Source organism: Poecilia formosa, unplaced genomic scaffold (genome assembly GCF_000485575.1).
Source record: "Poecilia formosa unplaced genomic scaffold, Poecilia_formosa-5.1.2 Scaffold334, whole genome shotgun sequence".
NCBI classification, from domain to species: Eukaryota; Metazoa; Chordata; class Actinopteri; order Cyprinodontiformes; family Poeciliidae; genus Poecilia; species Poecilia formosa.
This window is the reverse complement of record NW_006800273.1, coordinates 266,078-287,174: the sequence shown is the minus strand read 5'-3', so window position 1 is coordinate 287,174 and position 21,097 is coordinate 266,078. Positions and strand designations below refer to the sequence as shown.

The 21,097-nt window shown below is 40.1% G+C and overlaps 1 protein-coding gene across 1 annotated transcript in view; it reads right to left on the bottom strand.

Annotated features, from left to right (window-relative positions):
* suclg2 (succinate-CoA ligase GDP-forming subunit beta) overlaps positions 1–21,097 on the bottom strand; it is a 114,690-nt gene that overhangs the window by 28,626 nt on the left and 64,967 nt on the right. Inside the window, exons 8-9 of the mRNA XM_007573568.2 lie at positions 17,600–17,761; positions 15,740–15,882 (exon numbers count right to left, since the gene is read on the bottom strand). Of these exons, the coding sequence (XP_007573630.1) occupies positions 15,740–15,882; positions 17,600–17,761 (305 nt within the window). The remainder of the gene's footprint in view (positions 1–15,739; positions 15,883–17,599; positions 17,762–21,097) is intronic.

The following is a 21,097-nucleotide window of genomic DNA, read 5'->3' as shown; positions in this document are numbered from 1 at the left end:
TCAAACGTCAAGTCAAAAACTAAAACTAAAGCCAAAGACACAAACCAGCAGCCAATGCTGCCAGCTCAGAGCAGGAAGTCGGGACTACATTTCACACTGGCTCACTGAAACTGGACAGAAATAAGTTGGAATATTTCCACCTGGCCAAATAAGTGACAAGTTTGGTTTATTGATACGATATGATGATCTGAGGTCGTCAATGATTAGACAGTGGTGAGAGGCCACTAAAACAAAGAGACTGAGAGTCTCTTAGTTATTATCTATTCTTTATTTATACATGTCTTAAAGGCATATTCCATGCATCACAGTATTTTTTTTGTTGCTCTTGTGCTTTTACCATAAGAAACCTAATGTAGCCTAGATGACTGGTTCATTAGTTTTAATGATTGTGGTAGGCAGTAGTACAGAATAGTTAGCTGCAAATTGATTTACCATTAAAACGATATTTAGTGCATTTTATGATCATCCATCAAACATCTTTGTGCCACAGCAGCCATGAGCAGAAGCCAATCAAAGTAAAGCAGGATTATTAAAACCATCACAGAGCATCCAGTGTTTAATGTTGCTGTACTTTGTTGGTTTGTCAGTGTGGTTTTTTCCCTCTTTCTGCAGGTGTAGGAGCAGAACACTTAGGTTGTTGACTTGTATTCTCTCTGTGCTTCTTCAATCTACTCCCATCTTCTTCTTTCCATTTTCCATTTCTTTTATCCATTCTTTTACATCTTGGTGTCTATCACATTTCATATAAACAAAAAAGAAATTCCTAAATAACGTTTTATCTATATGTGAAGTCAAGCATCATGACGTGCTTACAGTGAGCGCATAAACCTGACCTTGGCACTCGGATAACAATTCTGAGCGTCACACTGCCAGATAAGACACGTTTAAACAACAATAAATAAAAACTGAGGCAAAGCTATCCTGATTTTTAGGTGATACCTTGCACAAAGGTGCAAGGGATACCTTTGCATCCCAATTTATCACCCCAGTTACAGCTGCCACACTAACCCCACCCCTAGCCTGAAGCCAGAACTGGGTGTAAACAACATGTGATCTTGGTCAAACCCTGTATTATGTTGCAAAGCACTTTGTCTTATTCCCTCTTGCCACAACATACAGAACAACCTTCAGAAGTTCCTGAAGGCTCCACAAAAGGGTCATATGCCATTGTTGAGGAAGAAAAGAAACAGACATTGAGTCTAAATGTAAGTTGCAAAGGATCCAACTCAATAAAAAGCCCACTGTCTGCAGTTTCCTCAGTGCGCAGCATGTTTTAAACCAATCAGGAAAGGAAACAATATCCCTTTAAAAGGTCTGAGCCCAACATCAAAGAATGTTTTAATAAAATCATAGCCAGCTCATCCTGAGCCACAATACTGTAGGTTAATCCCATGAAATTGCAGCTCCCCTACTGCCCTCAGGTCAAGCTACGCCGATGCTTCTATGAAAAGCATCAGATTTCCTGTGTACATCCTTCAGATCCTCCAGAGTACCACCTGAATGTCATCATTATCTTTTAATCCAATAAAACTCTAACAAAGAGAACAGAGAACATACAAAATAGGGGACTGGAGTGTGTACCGAAAAAGAAACTTGAGCTTCTTTAACAAAGCCGTCCACCAGGATCCATTAAGAATCCATTAGGAGCAGAGAACATTGGGTACACTCGTCCACATTTTGATCCACACAAATATCCAGCAGCCGGTTCCTTTTATGAAGGATTTTGTGACATTTTAGAGCACTGATATGGTGCGTTTTAATGATTACAATAAATCAGAGCAAAAGGCCCTTGAGTTCGTCGCCTTGGCAACAAAAACTTCTATAAATCGAATGGCCTACCGCCCGTAGACTCGGAAGAATGGAGCAAGCATGTCGGGTTCAGAAAATGTGAGGATATTTGTTTTATTTTTTACATCAGTCTGAAAGAGTCCATATCCAAACGCTCCGTAGGAAATGAAATTACAGCAAGAGCCAAGACGAAGTTGAACACTCGGTTTGGTGGCAGATGCTGTTGTGTGGATCGTTTGAAATTTCAGTGCGCTCCATCAGCAACAGAAAAACTACTTTCTGTGCCTTCAGAGGGCATCTCGGTTTCCCCACAGCGCAAATCTCCCGTCCATCTGCATCTTCTTTTGGCAGCAGCTGATGGTGACTGAGATAATAGTGCGGCGGAGCCGTGTTTTACATCGCCTCAGCTGCCTGGTGAACACGGCAGGCTGCTGTAGCGGCAGACAGTCATGTAAGCCCAGATAGAAAACGAGGGATTTAGCTGCATCGTGCAATCTGACAACACGGGTTTTTCTACCAGCTGCCACTTATGATGAACGTAGTGATACTAATGAGTGAGTAAAGAACAGGGTATGGATTTTCCTCTGAAATGTTTTAGATTTTTTTTTTAAACGTTCTGGATATTTAAGTACAAAACTCCAATCTAGATGAAAAAAACAAAATCCAAAAAACACAATAGGCTGAATTTTGGCTCAATTTGCCAAAAAGTGTGATTTTGCTGCAAAGTTTTCAATGTCTGGATAACGTTAGAAGATCTCAATTTCATATTCAACCGAGCAATAAATTTGAATAAGTCACTGAAAAAACAAAAAAAAACACACACATTGGGAGCCCCAGCAGAGCATCTCATCGATTCAGGCATATGAACCGGATCCTTTAACAAACACTGGACACGTAATGCTGTAAGAGTTTACTGGTGTCTCAGTTTTTGGACCGTTTAAGGTTGTTTTATTTCTACGATTATGGCTTACAGCTAATACAGACTAAAAATATGAATATTGTATTACCAAGTACTTTAATGGACATGAACTCCGTTCCTGCTCGAGGCTCTTTCTACACAACTAAAATCCCAGATTCAAGATTTTCAGAAAATTAGAGCACGTCATAAAATGCCTCAAACTGAGAGTGCAGAAATGTGGACCTGTGCGTCCATTTACTCTGCTACAGATGTACTCAGCATTTGACTGTATCTACTTTTGCATCAGTGATCGATGCAGCGTGGCATGAGGAGGATCATGTGGCTCTGCTGAGGTGTGAAGAATAGACAGATTGCCTTAAGAAGAAGCCTGTGGAGCGTCTGTTGGCTCTGCTGTCTCTTCTTCCTCTTGACAACACTCCACAGATTCGTTGTGCGGTTCAGGTTGGATTCATTTTACTGACAATCAAGCACAGTAACACCACAGTGATTAAAGCAGGCACTGGTACTTTTGGCGGTGTGGGCAGGTGCAAAGTCCTGCTTCAAATCATAATCAGCAAAGGGAAGCAACTGCATCCTCTAACTTTCATGGAAAACTCCTGCTCTGTCTTTGGGCTTGATGATGACCTCTGGTGACCTATCAGGACCTTAAGTGACCTGGACTCCAAGTGTGTCAGACTATATGACCCGTATTTCTAAAGAAAATGCAAAGTCTACATTAGTCCAAAATCAAAGTCAATAAACAGAAAGACATTTTTCTCAAGCTATGAAATGAAACCTCACTGGTTCACTTTAAGTACAGACTCAAAATAAGTTTAGATTTGAATGACGTGATATAATGAAATACAAGCGTACATCGACATAATGTGTCTAGACTGGGTTCCTCTTCACGAGATTCAACAGTTTGTGATTTGCGATGCATTTTTGTTTACAGGAGTTTAAAACGATTGTAGGGTCAGAGCTTTGTTTGGTGTGTGAATCAGAGTCGATTAAAGTGTGGAGCTCCTGTTTAAAGATGGATTCATTCATAGCTAAGAACTAAAACTGTAGTAGTGAAATGGGCATTTTATGTTGTAAAACTAACTCAAAAGCCAACAGCATCAATGAGCTGGTCAAAATGTAAGTTGTGATGTTGCAAACAGAACATAAAGGGCATCAACTACAAATAAATCAGTGGAAAAATTATACTTTTTTTCAGAAAGCTTATAGAATTTTATGTTTTAGACAAATATCTGGAAACTCAGACATTTTTCATATTTAATAAAAAGCAACAAAGACAATTCCTGATTTTTTTTTCCAATACATTTTCCAATACCAAATCCAGACAATAAAACGTAGCTGTACGCGCTTAACACTGCAGCTGTATGTGTAATGCCAACATCGGACTGTTTTCCGGAGGCAAAATGCGTGTGTGTGTTTTCACATGAACGTCATCTATTCTGACCGGCAGTGTAAAAACACAACGCAAGAGCCGATCTCTCGGGAGATTTGACAGGAGGGTGTTTCATGTGAGCCTCATTGTCTTTCCATTACAGCCGATAATAAAGAACTGCGCGGATCAGACAAGAGGCTCGCATCAAATCGGGCCTGGAAAAGCCAATTATAGTGACAATAATCTCTCGCTGTACCGCTGCAGGCATGTCTCGCTATACAAAGCAACAAATACCTGAAACAAGACAGACTGGGAGGGAAGCTGTTGAGATGAGAGAAGACAATTAAAGAGATACTGTGCGGAGAACAGCTAATTAGGGCTCACAGCTGGCAGAAAGATTTCATATTTCAAGAGCACAGCTTTGGGATTTTGAGGAATTTAGATGGTTTTGACAAACTGCTGGAATATTTAGAAATGTCTGGGCACTCGAGACAAAAATGGACCTGTACTCATTTTGAATGAATGAAGCGTTTATGCGTCTCTGCAACTTTTCGCCGGGCCGTGAAACGGTTCCATTTATGTTGGTAGAAACAACAGAAAATGTAAATTTTTTTCTTAAAAGGTGAGCAGACAGTTAATCTTCTTAGCACCAGCACAAATATGTGGTGATGCTATGGCATTGTTGTACAAGTATTTCTTGGGAATGTGCTTACATTGTCCGACACGTCAGCTAATGACGCAAGGAGCACTTTGAGCAAGTATCGCCAAACGGGTAAGGCTTTGGTACGCTGCTAACAGCCCTTTACTTTTATGGAGCTAATTAATTTACAACAACATTAGAAAGCAATTAAACTGTGATGCAATCATTAAAAAAAACAAATTTAGAAGACCATCAAGCCCATTAGCAGCCAAGTAGCAAAGAAAAAGGGCTGCGTTTTGTTGTGTCAGTGCACGGCTCAGGGAGCACAAATGGCCTCATCACTCGAGTCGCTGAGTGGCCTCACATCTTGTCTTCAGACAAGAAGACATATGAAACAATACAGCTGGGGGGTTTTCCTCCAAACCAGTTTCAGTACAAGAACTGGGCCAGTTTCTAACTGGTTCTATAAAGGAATCTTTAAAACTCAAAATGTCTCTCTTACTAAACCTGCCTTTTAGCAAAGGGAAAAAGTTTAACACACCAATTATTCTACTTGGTATCAGTAAACAGATGCTGTGCTTCCTTCCTAGTCGTATAGTAGGGTGCCTTCACACCAGCCTAGTCTGAGCTCTAGTTTGTTTGCCTAGAAATTCATATGGGGAGGTGTGAGTGTGCAATCGAACTCCAACGGCATCCTGCATGTTTTAGTTTTCTCCTTGGTGGTAGTAACAACCTCCTCAGCATCTCAATGTTCTCCTTAGGCTTCTAATGAGCCATCATTTGATGCAGGTGTGTAAAACCAGGGAGAGAACTAAAACATGCAGGATGCCGGCCCTCTAGGACCGACTTTGGACACCCCTGCGTTGGACCATTGTTATTGGCCTAACCAATAACTTCAGCCTAGTTATTGGTTAGGCTGAAATGAACTTTGGTGTGGTTTGAATGCCAAGCAGACCGAAGACCACTCCAAAAGCAGGAAGTGCATTATAGTGCAGGGCATTCTGGGTAAATACAAACAAAATAAACATGCGAGTTGAGCGCCAATGGGAAAATGGTGTGTGATCTTTTGCCAAAGACAAACGAGAAATCCTACAACCGCTAAAATCTGACGACTCTTCTTTTTGTTTCATGAGGGAGGAAGTTGAGCTCAGCATCCAATACAGAAGCAGTGTGAAAGCGATCCGCACCAGCTGAAACTGTAACAAATACTGCAATTTCGTTGCCTAATCTAAACAAGTCTACCCTACTATCAGGTGTGAAAACGCCGCTTTGCAAACCGAAGCAGCTCATCTCTGTGTAACCTCATTTTCCAATGGTACCCTGTACCAGGTGAGACATTTTTCCACTGGTCCAGCAAACAGCTGGTGCTGAGATTTCAGCAGTTTCAGTGACAATACTGCCAGATCCAGAGTGTTTGGTGATTGAAACATAAAGAACTGGTGTCAATTTAATACTGGAAGAGGATTCGTTGGGAAACAAAACACCCTGTAAGACTTTTGTTTTCATTTTTTGCTTTTACAAAACCAGCACAGTAAACGATAATCTTGATAATCTTGATAATCTTTTGAAAACGTAAAGATAATAAAAGAGAATCGATGGCAGTGGAAGGTGTGTGGATGGACAGACATCTAAGTTTTACGTCCGTTTAGTCTTTGACAAATAGTTGCTCTGCCACATGCAGATCCCCTCGTTCTGCATCTTCTAAAGGCCGTATTGGTGCCGTCCATCTGGCCTCTACCCGACCACCACAGTGTGAACCCTGTGCTGTGATGACAAAATGCTCCTGGCAGCAATAAGAGAACAAGGAGCGCACTGCTCAATTAGCCTGAGCTCCAATCCGAGATCCTCAATTGATTTCAAGAAAATGAGGAATGGCAGACAGGGGAAAGCTCAATCAGACATAACCATGGGACTTGTCTCTCCATTTCTGAGTGTGCGTGTGTGTGTGTGTGTGTGCGTGCGTGCACGCACGTGTGTTTGTGTGTGTAGGGTTATGTGAAAATCAAATGGGGACAAATTGATGCCAAGACAAGGTGATGAGGTGGAGTGAATACATTAGCAATCTATGCCCTTTATTCAAACATAATGGTTAAGTAATAACTCTGTTGACTGACGAGGCAGCAAAAAAAACAAAAAAAAACCCAGAAGTATTTAAAAGCACGCTGTGCCCTTCTACTGCAGATCAAATGGAGAAGAAGACGGACATGGCATTAGTTCCCAAAAGGGCAAATCAACCCGACAGGTCGGCTACAACTCTACCCATTTCCATCCCTTCTTTAAATTAACCTTCGGCAAAGAGAGCGGACTCACACCGTTTGCCCTTCAAGTTCCAGTTGAACCCTCCCAGAATGGTGGAAATTGGACATTATTGCTTTGATTCCCGAACATTAACCACCAGCAATTGGCAAGAGCAGCTCTCCATCAATCTTTTATTATTATGCATTTCCGAGAAGAACATTGGAAGTTCTCAGGTAGTAATCATCATGCTCCGGACCGACCGTCATTCTTTCTTTATGTTGTCGATGAAACGCGCTCAGAAATCACTGACGTGAATGTAAAACGAAGGGCTCTGACAGAAAATATTTCTAAAGATAACTCCATTAAGATATTTATACCAACAAGGCGATAGTTCATAATTTATTCCCGTTCTACAAAGTGACTCATTGTGTTTTCAATGTATTTATCAGAGTGCTGAAGTCAGAGCTGACGCATCCTCACAGCGCTGCTGCAGTTCCCCTTACTGCAGCTCACCACCAGTGTATTCAACACCATTTCTCAAAATTGATAAATTATGCAAAAATACAGCTACTTCCACACTAGATTAAGCATAAAATATCAGAGGTTGGAGGAAAATAAGTTTACTCCCTGTAAAATCAAATTAAACTGTTGATACATCATATCTCTATATCTACATATACTATATCTCTCTGCAGAGATCTGGATATTCTTTAAGTTATTTTACACTAGCTTTGATCGTATGTCCAAGATGAGCTGAATTATTTAATGCTGCTGACGGTTTAGATATTTCCTCTTTAAATTTGTGCATATCAATCTTTTCCTCTTTCCTCGTGAACCCTGACGAGCTCCAGATGCGCCGGAGCCACCGCCACGTTTCTCTGTTGTAATGGAGGCGAATAATTATGAATCAGGATAAAAGGAAATGCTTTGAAGTAAATACACTGAACTAAACTAAACACTTCTTTATTGATCATTGTGTTTTTGTAGGAAAATTGCGGTTTTGCAAAGTACGACTAGGAGTGTTTCCCTTCACTTTTTGATGTGTGTAAACAAAACAAAGCTCTAATCACGCCCGTACTCATGAAGCATTAATCAGCAGACGTGCGCTTCGGTAAAGCGGCACAACTGGGACATAAACTTCTACCCTTCCCGTCTCGAAGGCTGGGATGTACAACCTTGAAACCTACAGAAAGAAACAAACAAATTTCTGCATCCAAAATGGAAAAAATAATTTTTTTAAAAAGTGCACAGAGTAAACTGAGCTGTAGCATTTCATCACGCTCGGAGTGAGAAAGTTTCATGGACTAACAGAGAGTTAGCATTATTACGGGGTTGGCTTAAAACACAACACTAATCTTACAGCAAACAGTGGTGGACGACAATGCGCACAATGCCAACCCTATAACGGTCACTATTAGATTTTACTGCCCTGTAAGCAAATCTGCCAGAAAAACCATTATATAACGTACAGCCTCCCTCCTCCCGTAATGGCAAACCAATACAATGACCAACACGGCACATAATTGAAAAGAAAAAGAAAAAAAAGGAGAGAGAAATACATCAAGCAGAGCTACTGCTCCCCGAGAACACACAAACTGTCTGCTTGTCAAAAGCAATGTTCACTTCTCTTGTAGCCTGGCCTCAATATGGCAGCCCCAGCGTGTCGGCCGGACTAAGTACGCGTCCCCGAAAGGCTGCTCCCCTATTTAGTACTCGTGTTATATTCCGCACGCCGAGAATGAACTCCATTATCGGGGTAGTTTGCTTTCTTCTCTTTCTCGCTTGTACTGCTTGTATTTATTACACGAGGGAGCAGCATCTCCCACAGGCCCGCGGCTCCAGACAGAGAGGTGATTTCGCTCGGCTTCAAAATAAAACAGCTTAGGACTTTTACATCACATGCAAGTCTTGTGATTAAAAGCTGATGCGGGTCCCAGGTGGGCTGCACGTGCGTACGAGCGGCGGCGACACGAGCCGCGTATTTGCACCTATTTGCATGTGTTTGTGGTGAAAGTAGGAGGGCCGTGTGGTTTCCAGTAGAATAATATGCTTTAAAGCACCAGGGAAATGGCTTCTTAGCACATAGTTGTTTTATTTCCTCCTGCGTTTCTTCAAGGACAAGGTGGCGTTGATGTTGTTGTTGTTCAGAACAAATTTCGCAGCCCAAGTGGAGCTTCTTCCGTCCCGCAACATCTTGGACCGTCGAAGCACGTCAGATGCGGCATCTGACGTCGGAGGCGTCGGGATGAGCTCCTGCAGGATTCGGCTAGCAGCCGTGAAACTAAGAGTAGCTCCTCGCTTTTCAGCGTAACAGGACTGAGCGAGATGAAAGGCTACAGGGGTGGAAAAGGAGAGGCACAAGGAGGGAGAGAAGTTCAGAGAGGAGGAGTTAGAAATGGACGAAGTAAAACACACACACACACACACACACACACAAAAAAAGAACAGGAGACAGAATGATGAGAGCACTAATGGGGGCATTTTGACACTACACTCGGCATAAATGTGCAGTCATGTCCAACTAAATAACTAGTGGCAAATGTTATCTATAAAAAAATAAAATATCTGTAGAAAGGTAATCTTAGGAAAACAGTAATAGTCTGGCCCTGTGGACAGGATGATGGGATCTGGAGTGTCACCGTGAGGAGGAAAGTGGCTAAAGGGACCACAAGGTAAGGAGAGGCAAAGCCACTGAGATGGAAAGAAGCTAAATTGTGTGCCATTTTGTTTCAGGGCCATAGGGGATAGAGAACTGTGGGAGGCACCTTTCAAAGTCACACAGAGTGAAGGAAAAAATGAGCGTGATTTTATAGAAATCCCTTCTTCCTTCGTCAGAATCCTCTCAGTTCACGCTATAGTCTATAATCTACTTAGTCTTTGTTTCATTTGAGAGAAAGAGAGAGAGACAGTTTGAGTCAAAGTGGAGAACAATGACACAAGTCATGCTTTAAAAACTAGTTTTAGGATCTTCTACGTTGGAAGTTGTTTATATCAAGGTGCTAGAACGTATTAATCATTCCAACCTGGATAAAGAAGGATGGAAAACATCATTAAAATCATCATGAGATTCATACCAATGATGAGTGTATCAGAACCTTTCAAAAATAAAACAAGAGAAGAGAGTCGCCACAGCAAAACAAAGTGGCGGTCGCATCCATCCAACTTATTCTTGGCGGTGCTGCCGAAGACTGACGGAGACATCTGAGGTAAATTGTTTGATGTGAGTAAACTGTATTTGTTTAAGTAACTTTGCAGCTGAAATACTTTCATTCTTTCATTATGTAGCAACATGAAAACTTCAGCAGTAACAATAACATATTTTCACACTGATCTCCTGAACTGTGTATTGAATAAAGCTGGGTCAATTTGCCAGCTTTAATGTTCTTAAATGCACTACCAGCTTAGAAAATAACACATTTAACCTGCCTTTTAATTCGTCTGCATCTACTTGGTGTCGCTATCGACCCTTTTTCTCAAATTTGTTTTTGCGGACGCGCTGAAGAACAGCAGCGGGAGGCTGAGCTTCCTCAACAAACACACACGGCGAAAAACGTGCGCCAGACTCTGCAGAACAAACCGTTCTGAAAGGCTTCATATCTTTATAAGGAGTTCCCTCCTGGTGCAAAATGATTCTGCCTCAGAAAAAAAAAACAAAAAAAAAACAGATTAAGTTTTTGATGATCGTGAACAGAAAACAGGCTTAAAGGGGAAGAAACGAACGTGGCGGTTTAGACCCTCTGCTTCACAATCATGATTTTACAAAGCCGTGGCGATAAAACATGAGAATTGAAGTTTATTCTTACATTACTTTAAATAAAGTATCAATTACATTATCGCAGAAAGGCTGATATGGGGGGTAAAAAGCGTTCTAAAGGAATTCCATCACGTTCTGTAGCCACAGAAATTACAACAAAAACAAAAACAGCCCTAAGCCTCGAGAACAACATAAATGTCAAGCTGGACAAAAAAAAAATCCATCTGCCACTTCCTCCATGGCACAGGCGCGAGGCAATAACAAGGTCATTTGGCTGTTGGTGTAGCTTTGCTGCTCCTGCTCTGTGCCTACAGGTGATCTGAGAAAAACCCCAATAAATTCAGCTGTTCTGTCAACAATCTGTTCGAGACGCGGATATGAGGAAAGTGCAGCTATTTACTTCAGCATGGAAAATAAATACGTCTTCGCATAAAAAGAGCTGGAGGGGTGGGGGAGGCCTCAAGTCAAACAAAGCTGAATGGTCTGGTGGAGACAACCGAGCCACACGAAACTTCACAAATTTAAAAGTAAGAACTTTGCTTCCAGTCATTTTATTTTCTCCTTTTCCTCGGTTTCATTGCATTTTGGAGTTTATTTCCTGTGCATGTCGCGACACAAAAGTATCTCCATTAAGTACGCCAGTTTCCTTATTCCATTTACTTTAAAAAAAAATATATAAAAAATTAATCTTTACGGTAATAGATGCTTAGAGGGAAGATATGAAGAAGGTGAACCGAGAGAGAAAAAGAAGAAGTCTTTGTCATCTCCTGCCTCGTCTCTGTTACGCTAATATTACTTCCACTCCTCTCAGCACAATGACCCAGAGACATCAAAGCAGCATCTGAGAGACAGAAAGAAGCAGAAGCACACACACACACAGAAAAAACACACACAGAGAAAAAAACACACACACAGAAAAAACACACACACAAAAACACAAAGTGTGACAAGAGAGACAGTGGCTGACAAAGACGACAGATGCCAAAATATCAGCTTTTTGTGACGGTCACCACAGTTGGACCTTATTACAGGCCAGTTCCTTGTTCATATGGGTTCTAGGATTTAAATGGGTTATAAATCGTTTGAATCTCGCTGCGACTAAAACGTCACAGTTAACAAGGATAGGCGAGACAGTAATGGCTATCCTTACAGGAGGCACCCAATTCTTTATCTTCTTCAGAAACAAACTTCAATGATGTTAACCAAAATATTAACGGACAAATACTAGATAATGAGAATACATTTATCAGAGATATACTGAATAAAACTAATATAAGTTCAAGATTCAGGAGAGAACTGCGTAAAGAGCAGCTGAGACACAATCCATTAAATGTTATGATGTTTATTAATTAAGGAAACTTTGTACACAAGTCTTGATCACAATTAGCTGGAAATGGACTGAAAAAGATGACAAGGAAAATTATCAACCAATCAAATAAAAACATGAAGTAAACATTAACGTCCCAGACCTTAAGCAAACTCCTCTTTATCGTCAGTAGGAAGAAAATGTTTGATTTTTGCAGTATTTATCAAGTTGGATGCATCTTTAAAAATTAATTAAAGGCGGTTTTCGGGTTTGGGCTTTCCTAACCGTGTTGACCTCACTGCTGGGTGTCCTGCAGACGCTCTCGTAGGGACAAAAGTACCTTCATTACCAGTAACAGCGAAAATCGTCACATTATCTGACAAAAACAAAGAAATAAAATAGTCATAGTAGTTTCGGGACATTTCCCCAGATCCTATTTTTGTACTTTTTGTGGTTTCCACTATCATTATGACCAAGTCAATTCTGTAAATTTTCTCATAGAAGAAAAATTATCAATTGATTGAACTCTATTGCTCATGTGATTTAGTCACATGACTTACATTAATGAATGCTGTAGAAGGCTTAGTAGTCTGATGAGAAGCTTAAATGGCCCCTGGGTGTTTTGAAGTGGTGCAAGAAGTAAGTGAGGTAAGTAGCACAAAGTGAAATATGAGCAGAGAGCACTGAGGAAATGTAATGCAGCATTAGTTAGTGGCACACAATATATTTCTAGAAGTATTGAGTCACCCATTCAAATTAAGGAATTGGTCCAATCGTCTATATGTATAAAAATCCAGCACCCTGCTTCTACACAAAAAGACAACTACAAAGTCGGTCTTCCAACACCTGTAAACCATATCTAGGGTTAAAGGAATAATGTTTCAACAACATCTTGAGAAACTTATTCATACATTTATAAAAGTTTTTCTTAATAGTCAAACTGATCCCTGCAACAGTGTCTTCACTAAAGGACACCGTTGCAGACATGCAGCTGATCCAGAAAGCAGATGCTTTTGTAAGAGCATGTCGTATTAAAGTCCATCATTCTCTAAATAAAATATCTTTGAGAATGGGATGAAGTGTGTGTGTGTAGAAGCGGAGAGTCAGTATCAGAAAACAACTCGCCGAATATCAGATACAAAACGTCTCAACAGTGAAATCTCTAATAAATCTGATATAAAAGTTTAAGAGTTGAGGGCCTTTTAAGGCAAACTGACAACCAAACAGTTGTCATAAAGCGACCTCTTCAATCCTCTATTTGTTGCGTTCACCAAATCCACGGTGCGATTGAAACATCTATTCATCATCTAAAACAAAAAGTAAGAAAGAAAGAAAGAAAGAAAGCAGAAAATAAATGCAAATGAGCAGCTTGGTGAAATTATGAAATGATTAACATTCCCTGTGCAGATCAGAGCAGGTTTCCCAGCTACCCGGGTTGAAATGCTAATGGGGCCTCCAACTCTCTTTAATGTCAATCCTGTTCGACTTTTCTCCTCCAGGAAGGGAGGAGCTTCTTGATGCTATTTCCGTCCGCAGCAGCAGGAGGGACAGACAGCAGGCTTATTTCCCAATCTGCATTTGGGGAGACGGCCCAGGACACGATGAGACGAAGGAACAGGAGGGTAGGTCCTCTTGTCCATGTGGGAGTTTCTTCCCTTTTCCCGCTTTTTCTATCACTTTCTCTCCGCAAATATCCAACCTATTTTTAAAAAGCTCATTACAATAATCACGACCGCTCCGTATGGGGAGGGAGTGACGAGCGAGACCCTGTCTTTCCTGTTGATTGCATGTCTTTTTCAAACCACCATATTCTTGTTGCTCCATTATTGGGTTTCAGATTAGAAGGGCAAATCGATCAAAGAGCAGAAATGTGATTTGACAGGCAGTAAGGGCTGATGAGAGAAGTTTTTTTTTTTTTTTTTTAAGAATTCACACTGTTAAATGTCTACTAGCTTTAGTTGAAGTTATACTTTAAAGTAATAAGAAAGTACAGAGTATGTGTTTATGAGAACATGCACCGTTTCTGTATTTTTAGGAGTTCATAATATATCCTTTTAGTAATGTTAGCAAAATATACATGAAAATAATGAAGAGAATTGGACTGAATTTGACGTGATCATCGTGAAATTTACGTCTCCAATCTGAGAACTGGTGGCTGGCTCCCAGGCATTCCCACAGTGTTTAATGTTGCACGAAATTGCAGGAATAGATCAATACGTCACCTTTAAGAATCAATGTTTAAAGTGCTGCCTTAAAAGATACACCTCCATTTCACCTGAATGTTGGGAGTTATAACTTAGCTTAGAAATCTGGGATTGAAATGGAGTATAAACTTAAATAAAAAAAAATAAAAAATAAAAAAAAACAGCGAGGGGAAAAAAACCTTTTTATTCAGTGTATGTGAAGATCTTAGTTCTACTCTTTCTAAAAATTTACCGTTCCAATTTTTACCACAGTACAGCGTTCGTAAAACTGGAAAGTTGACAAGTGGAGGCTGAAAGACAGAAGTGTCAACCACAGCAGGTAAGCCTTTAAATGATTTCTTACAGATATAGGAACAAACAAGACAACTAATTAGACAGCAAAAACATAACATGTTCTTCTTCCCAAGTAAAGGAATGAATTTGAACTAAAAAGAAGGATTTTTCCTGAACTTTCAGGATGAGATGCAACAAACGACACGTTTATTTTGAGTCTTTCTAAGAGGTTCCGATAACAGCATCTGGGACTGAACTTGCTTTTTTTTAATTTTTATTATTATTTTGGACATCTTCTTAATACTCAGAGATCCAAAGACATCCAATTCATTCCAAACTGGGCTTTCATTCTTTGAAACACCTGTGAAGTTCTCCATTTGCAAAATGTTCTTCTGCATGGGCAGAAACTCAAAGGCCTTTTTCGCAGATAAACACGGTAAAGCGTTCCTCAGACCGCATTTCGACACCTGCGCACGAGGTGAAAACAACAGCAAACAAGCCATCGCAGCTCGTAATTAGAGCGAAACGCTGTCGAGTCAAAGAAGTGTTTGTTGTTGCCGGAAGGTGGTTTTTAAAAGCTGGACTGATTACCAGCTCATTTAAATCTGTATTCCACACGTCAAAGGGCCGCCGACTCAAAAGGCGACCGCAGATCAGCGCTGGGATACGGGGGGCGACAGCAGTGAGGGAATTAGTGATGTGATAACTGTCAACACACAATCAGCCGTGCAGGATAGTTACGCGGCTCACACTGTTTAGACTGGACTTATTAGATTTCTGAACATAGAGTTGCAAAACAGCCCAAGCTGTCACTCACTTCGACTCTCAGAAGCGCGCTTCTGACTGACTGTACTTTTTTTTATTTATTTATTTTTTGATATGCGCATGATGACGGCTATTGAAACAAGCCTCTGACATCCAAACATGCAGCTGAGAATGGAGTTCATCTGCTCTCAGCAACCAAAATGATGAAATATGACGACACAAAAGCCTGTTTTAACTCTGTGAAGCACGGACAAACGCCAAGCCCCACTAATGAGCGCTACTGTCTGAGCGCCACGGCGATAGCCAAACAAAAAAAACAACAAAAACTTTTTGACAAGAAACATGACTTATATAATAGTAACAGGTCGTCAAGCTGAATTTCGACGATACAAGGAAGCGGATTCACTGATGGGCTTGATCCATGTGGTTAAGCTGTGCGACAGAAAGAGAAGCCAACCACTTTTGTTGACAGCCAGTCGTTACCTTTGGGTCAGCAGTCAGCAGCTTAAAAGCCTCGTACACCTGCCTCTCTTTGACGCCGCCCCCGAGGTCCAGGAAATTAGCTGGCTTTCCCCCATGGAGGTCAATGATGTCACATGTTGCCATGGCCAGACCGGCTCCGTTCACTGAGGAAAAAATAAAAATAAATAAATAAATATATATGTATAGCTTAGCAAGACATCAGAGCAAGTAAACAGGTACTGAAGACCTCAGTAACTTTCTCTGTAAATATTAGACTTGGAATTCAACTCAAGCACTGAAATCAGTATAAATTAGTCCATAAATTAAGATCTGGGTAATAAAATGGGAAGTCACGAAATTTGTCAGTGCAAATAATAATTATATCAACTACTTTAGTCCTAATTGTTTTTCAACAGCATATACAGAGACTCTGAATCTAAAGGTGAAGACATTTATATGTATGATCCGAACATAGAAAGGACATAATTTCATCACAAACCATCTTCAACCAGGTGCTTCCTCCATCATTTCTCTGTAAAGATGTGTAAAAATGACCACTACAGTAATACATTCATTTGTCATGGCCTTTTCCACTCTCACTGCACAAGACTCCACTACTGAAGAAAACTCACACTGAAGTCTTTTTAAAGTTCCCTAAAGAACATTTAGTAGCCCAGTGAATGTTTTTGATTTCATAGCACAGATCGTGATTATGGTGGAATGGCGTTGTTCATTGTTCTTCAAAGAATAAAAGAATAAATAAATAAATAAATAATGGGACTGTCTTGATCCCAAACACAGAGGCAAAGAACTGAAGGCACTTGAGAAAAGGAGCGATGTGTCAAACTTTAAGGTTTGATGACACATTATGGGGAAGAATTGGTCAAAATTACATCTAAGCAACGTGACTCCATCAGTCATACAAGTGACATCCGGAAAGTGTCATAAAAAAAAACTAATTTATAATATTTATTAAACACATTTCAGAGCACATGTGTAATTTATTTCTCTGTGTCTTTTTCACACAAAGGTTAAAAACTCAGTTGTGTTGATTTCCTTACAGGTGTGATCTACATGGATTGTTACAGAAATCAAGCTTGAAATTCATGCCTTATACATTTAGTGAAAAAAAAAAAGTTTATATTTTCAATCGAATGTATTTTTTCAGCTGTATTTTTTATTTTTTTTTTTATAACGGCCTGCCGTCTGTACCATCACCCTGCTGGGTTGTGCAGGGGCCAGTGGCACAAGTATGTCTTACCTCATTTGGTTTAGACAAGCTGAAATTGCGTCCTGGCAAGCTCCCCCTCCGACTGAGGTCTCAGTAAAAGGGAAATTTGCTTTAACAGCTGTCACTTTGGTGCCTTACGGAGCTCTCAAGGAAGCTGCGGGGTCTTAAAAGCTGTTGTTACTTTAAGAGAGAGGGAGCAGGGGATGCAGAATTGGGGGAGGGGAGCGAGCGGGAAAGCGGCGGTGACGAGGGTGTTAACACACATCTAATGTGTTTAGGAGGCTACGGGGTAAGGAGTGAGAGCACCTGTTAGTGCTGCTGTACACTGTAAAAGCTTTGATTTATGACAAGAGAGGAGGCCTTTAATGAGAATGCTAACAATCTGGCTCACTGGAGACTTTCTGGGCGGATTATGGCTAATTAGAATCCATTGGTTATGGCAGCGTTCATTTCTGGAGTCTTCAGAAAGCTGCTTGTAACGTAGACGAGAGCTACAGCGGTTTCCTCCCTCCCCCCCGACACGGTTTTTGCTGTAAGTCGGTCAAAGCCATTTGCCAGGAGGTGTCCACCTACTGACAGTGACTCATTTACTTGTTGGTGTTTGTGTGTCCAAGGTGGATGCGGTCTGTGATGGCGCTCCGTCGTCTTACCAAAGCAGGCGATGTTTCCGTCCATTCCGATGTATTTAAGATCCCACTTGGCCGCCTCCATCTCCATGGCGTCGCTCTCCGTCATGTCATCCATGGCGAACACGTCTTTCTGACGGAACTCGGCGTTGTCGTCAAAGTTGATCTTGGCATCGAAGCAGACCACTAGGAAGACACAGGTGGGCAAAAACAGAAAGGATGATGAAGGCGGAGTTAGGGACGGAGTCAGCGAGAAAAACGCAAACTGCTGGGAAATGTAAAAAGAAAAGGCAAAGAATTGGAGGAACTGGACAAGATAAATGGAAACCAATTATGATTTTTAAAAACATTAAATGAATGAGCAGAGAGAAATTTGTCCCTCTTCTTCCCCGGTCGTGGTTACTTAACAATTGCTAATCAGCATCATAGCTTAACATTTTTAGGTGCGTACTATCCTTTGCATAGTTGTGAAATTCTTCATCCTCCACTTTCTCTTATTTTTTGGTGATTTCCTGCTGCCACATGTTTAGACGTTACAAAGAATTTTCCCACATCTCATCAAGACCTAGAGAACACAGACTAGCTTAGTTAAATAGTGTGTGCTGAAGTGGGAAAACTTCAAAACACGTGCAGAAAAGTGGCCCCTCGGGAATATGGATGATACTCCCTGATTCGTACGCTTCTTCCCCTGCATGCTATTTTTGAGTGCATCGTGCAGCTTGAAGTTCCAGGATGCACGCTAATGATGGAAACATTTAGTAATTTGTGTTTGATTCATTTATTTAAAATTGAGCTCAATTCCTTAAAGGAGCTCTGAGGTACTTTGACAGAAGACTCAATAATTATTTGGATAATTAAAGCCGGGCAGATGCTCATATTCCAAATCAATGGTATTTATTCCCAATTAAAAGAGGTGCGCTATATTTTCCTTATTTACGAACTATCTAAAAACATTTCGGTCATTCTGAAGATATTTTTTTTTGTTTTATTTCACCAAAAACATCTTGAAATATTTAGAGAAACAACCTGGAACTGTGTTATTGCTCTGTGATCATTTTCAATATGGCTGGAAATACAAAACTGGGAATTTGAGGACATTAATCATGAAGAAACTAAGTAAAGGTAAACAAGACAACTTGAAACAAGACCAGCTAGCCTGCTAGCTAGCCTGCTTCACGCGTCTCTACTTTCTTGCCAGAAAAAACACAATTTTTCAGCTGATATAAAATTGTGTGTTAAAATAACATTTTTTTTTTTTTTTTTTTTGAAGACTGATTGAAATACTTTGAGTTTGTTCCTTATCAGACAAATATGCTAGTAGTAAGAGTGTGCTAGCTTGTGGATAGCTAACATAAAATAAAAAAAGTAATATTTCCTTTACAGCTCTTTTAATTTTTTACAAGTTACAAAATATCTAGGCCTGTAATCAAAATCTAAAGGTTTTAATAAATCCATAACATTTTTTATTATGTAACTACACTGTAGGCTACAGATAAATACAACACGGAAAATTGCATCAAACAATACATTTTAGTTTTAAAATACAATTTTAAAACAATTTATACAATTTAACAGTTATGTTTTTAAATATGTTCACATTTTTAAAAAATGGATATACTTTTCTTTAAGACATGGTAAATGGTTACATGCACAGACTGAGCCGTAGTTGCTTAAATATCGGCCTTTACAGCACACAGAAAATACATATTTAAATACCTCAGCATAAACCTTTTATCCTGTTCTTATTCATATCTTTTAAAATAAAGTACACTTGAACACAAATCTGATTTTAACCTGCATGATATTAAAGATGCAAGTAATCTTGCTGTGATGTCTCGACAGAACACATCTCTTTATATCTGTTCAGTGTTAGAGAAAATGAAAACTGGTCTTATTTTCCTTTTTTTTCCCCTTCTTTCTTTGAAAGAATGTAAAAAAAACAAAAAACAAGTTCAGCACAAGTTTAACAAAAATCAGTGCTGCAAGGTCGGACATGATTTGTTGTGACAGGGTAAAATGTCTGTCCGATGAATGATGAGGACTTGAAATGTAACCCCGTTAACCTGAGCTAGAGTCACATTGTGTAGATTTTTACTGCGAGCGAATGATGTAAATTATTTCAACATGTGCAATAAATTTGGTCAAAATTTGCAAGCTATAAAAGGGAAATCTAAGGATGGTAGTTGCAATAAAATGTTACCGTACCACACCTGGATCTTTAAATACACCAGAGAAGTAGATAAAAAATATTCTAACAGAAGCAATTTCAGGACCTAATATGGCACAACTCCATGACGTCTGTTCTTAATCAACGCTTTATGGGTCAGCTCACAGACAACAGGAGAATCAGACAGTCTAGGGTTTATTTTAAACTGATGCAGAAACCGTCACAGCTTTCTTATGCTAACATAAATACCATAAAGCTGCTTCACAGACACCTTAACTGTGACAGTCACAAAGAGAAGGTCTGAATCAGGCCTAAACTCACAAACCCAAAGATACGCGCACACACCTCCAAATACAAGACAGCTAACGGGAGCTGGGGAGAGAGAAGATTCAAATAAAATCAAAGAGCATCGAAACAACACATAAATATTTTAATGCAGTTGCCGTTATAATGGAGACAGCGACAATAAGCCTTGAACCTGGTCAGGACTTCTCAGGGGAGCCCTAAAAGGCAGTGCATGTACTAAGAATGAAGCGTATGAGCAACCCATTGAAAGCTGCTCTGATCAGAAAATAACCTTCTGTCTAGATGTTCCCAAACACAAAAGGACAGGAAACAAAGCTACATGCCGAGCTGCAGGTCTTTATCCCTTAATGCTGCTCGTAAAGACGGCCTGGGTTTTCCTTCCTAAGTAATATTTGATGAAAATTGCAAAATTCCAATTTAATGGAGTACTTCGCGAACTTCAGCGTCGCTAGCAGCTAGCAGTTTGATTAAAGCAAACTGAGCAGGACTAGAGCGAATGCAGCGTAGTGCAGTGAGGTTCAGCTCATAGCTGAAACACGCTGAACCTCATCGAGTCGTTTTCCTTTTCTGTACTGCCGGATGCTTTGTGCATCATATCGATAGTTGTTTCTGTGGATGAAAGCGGTGAGAGGCTAAAGCGAGCTGCTAAACAGAGAGCCTATTGAAGGGGTTTTGTAACCTTTAATTTCAATTTGTCCTAATCTGCCTTTCATGTATAAGGAGTAAGGAAGATTTCTGACTGGAGGATTCCTGCTCCTTTATTACTCACTCAAGTGACTAAACTCCTTGACAATTAGTGAGGTCTGAATGGGGTTTGTGGAGTCTGGCCCAGAACATCCACATGTAACAATAATAAACTGGCTTTGGGTTTTAGAAACATAGGAAAATATATCTGAGAAAAATGTTAATTATTTCTAATAGTAACTTAAAAGAACCCTTCTGATGTCTGTTACTAATCCAAATGTACCTGCAGGCGTTTTGAGGACCTGGAATTACCCTGATCCCCTTTTCTCAGAAACATATCTAATTAATAGATTTCTTTGTGTGTG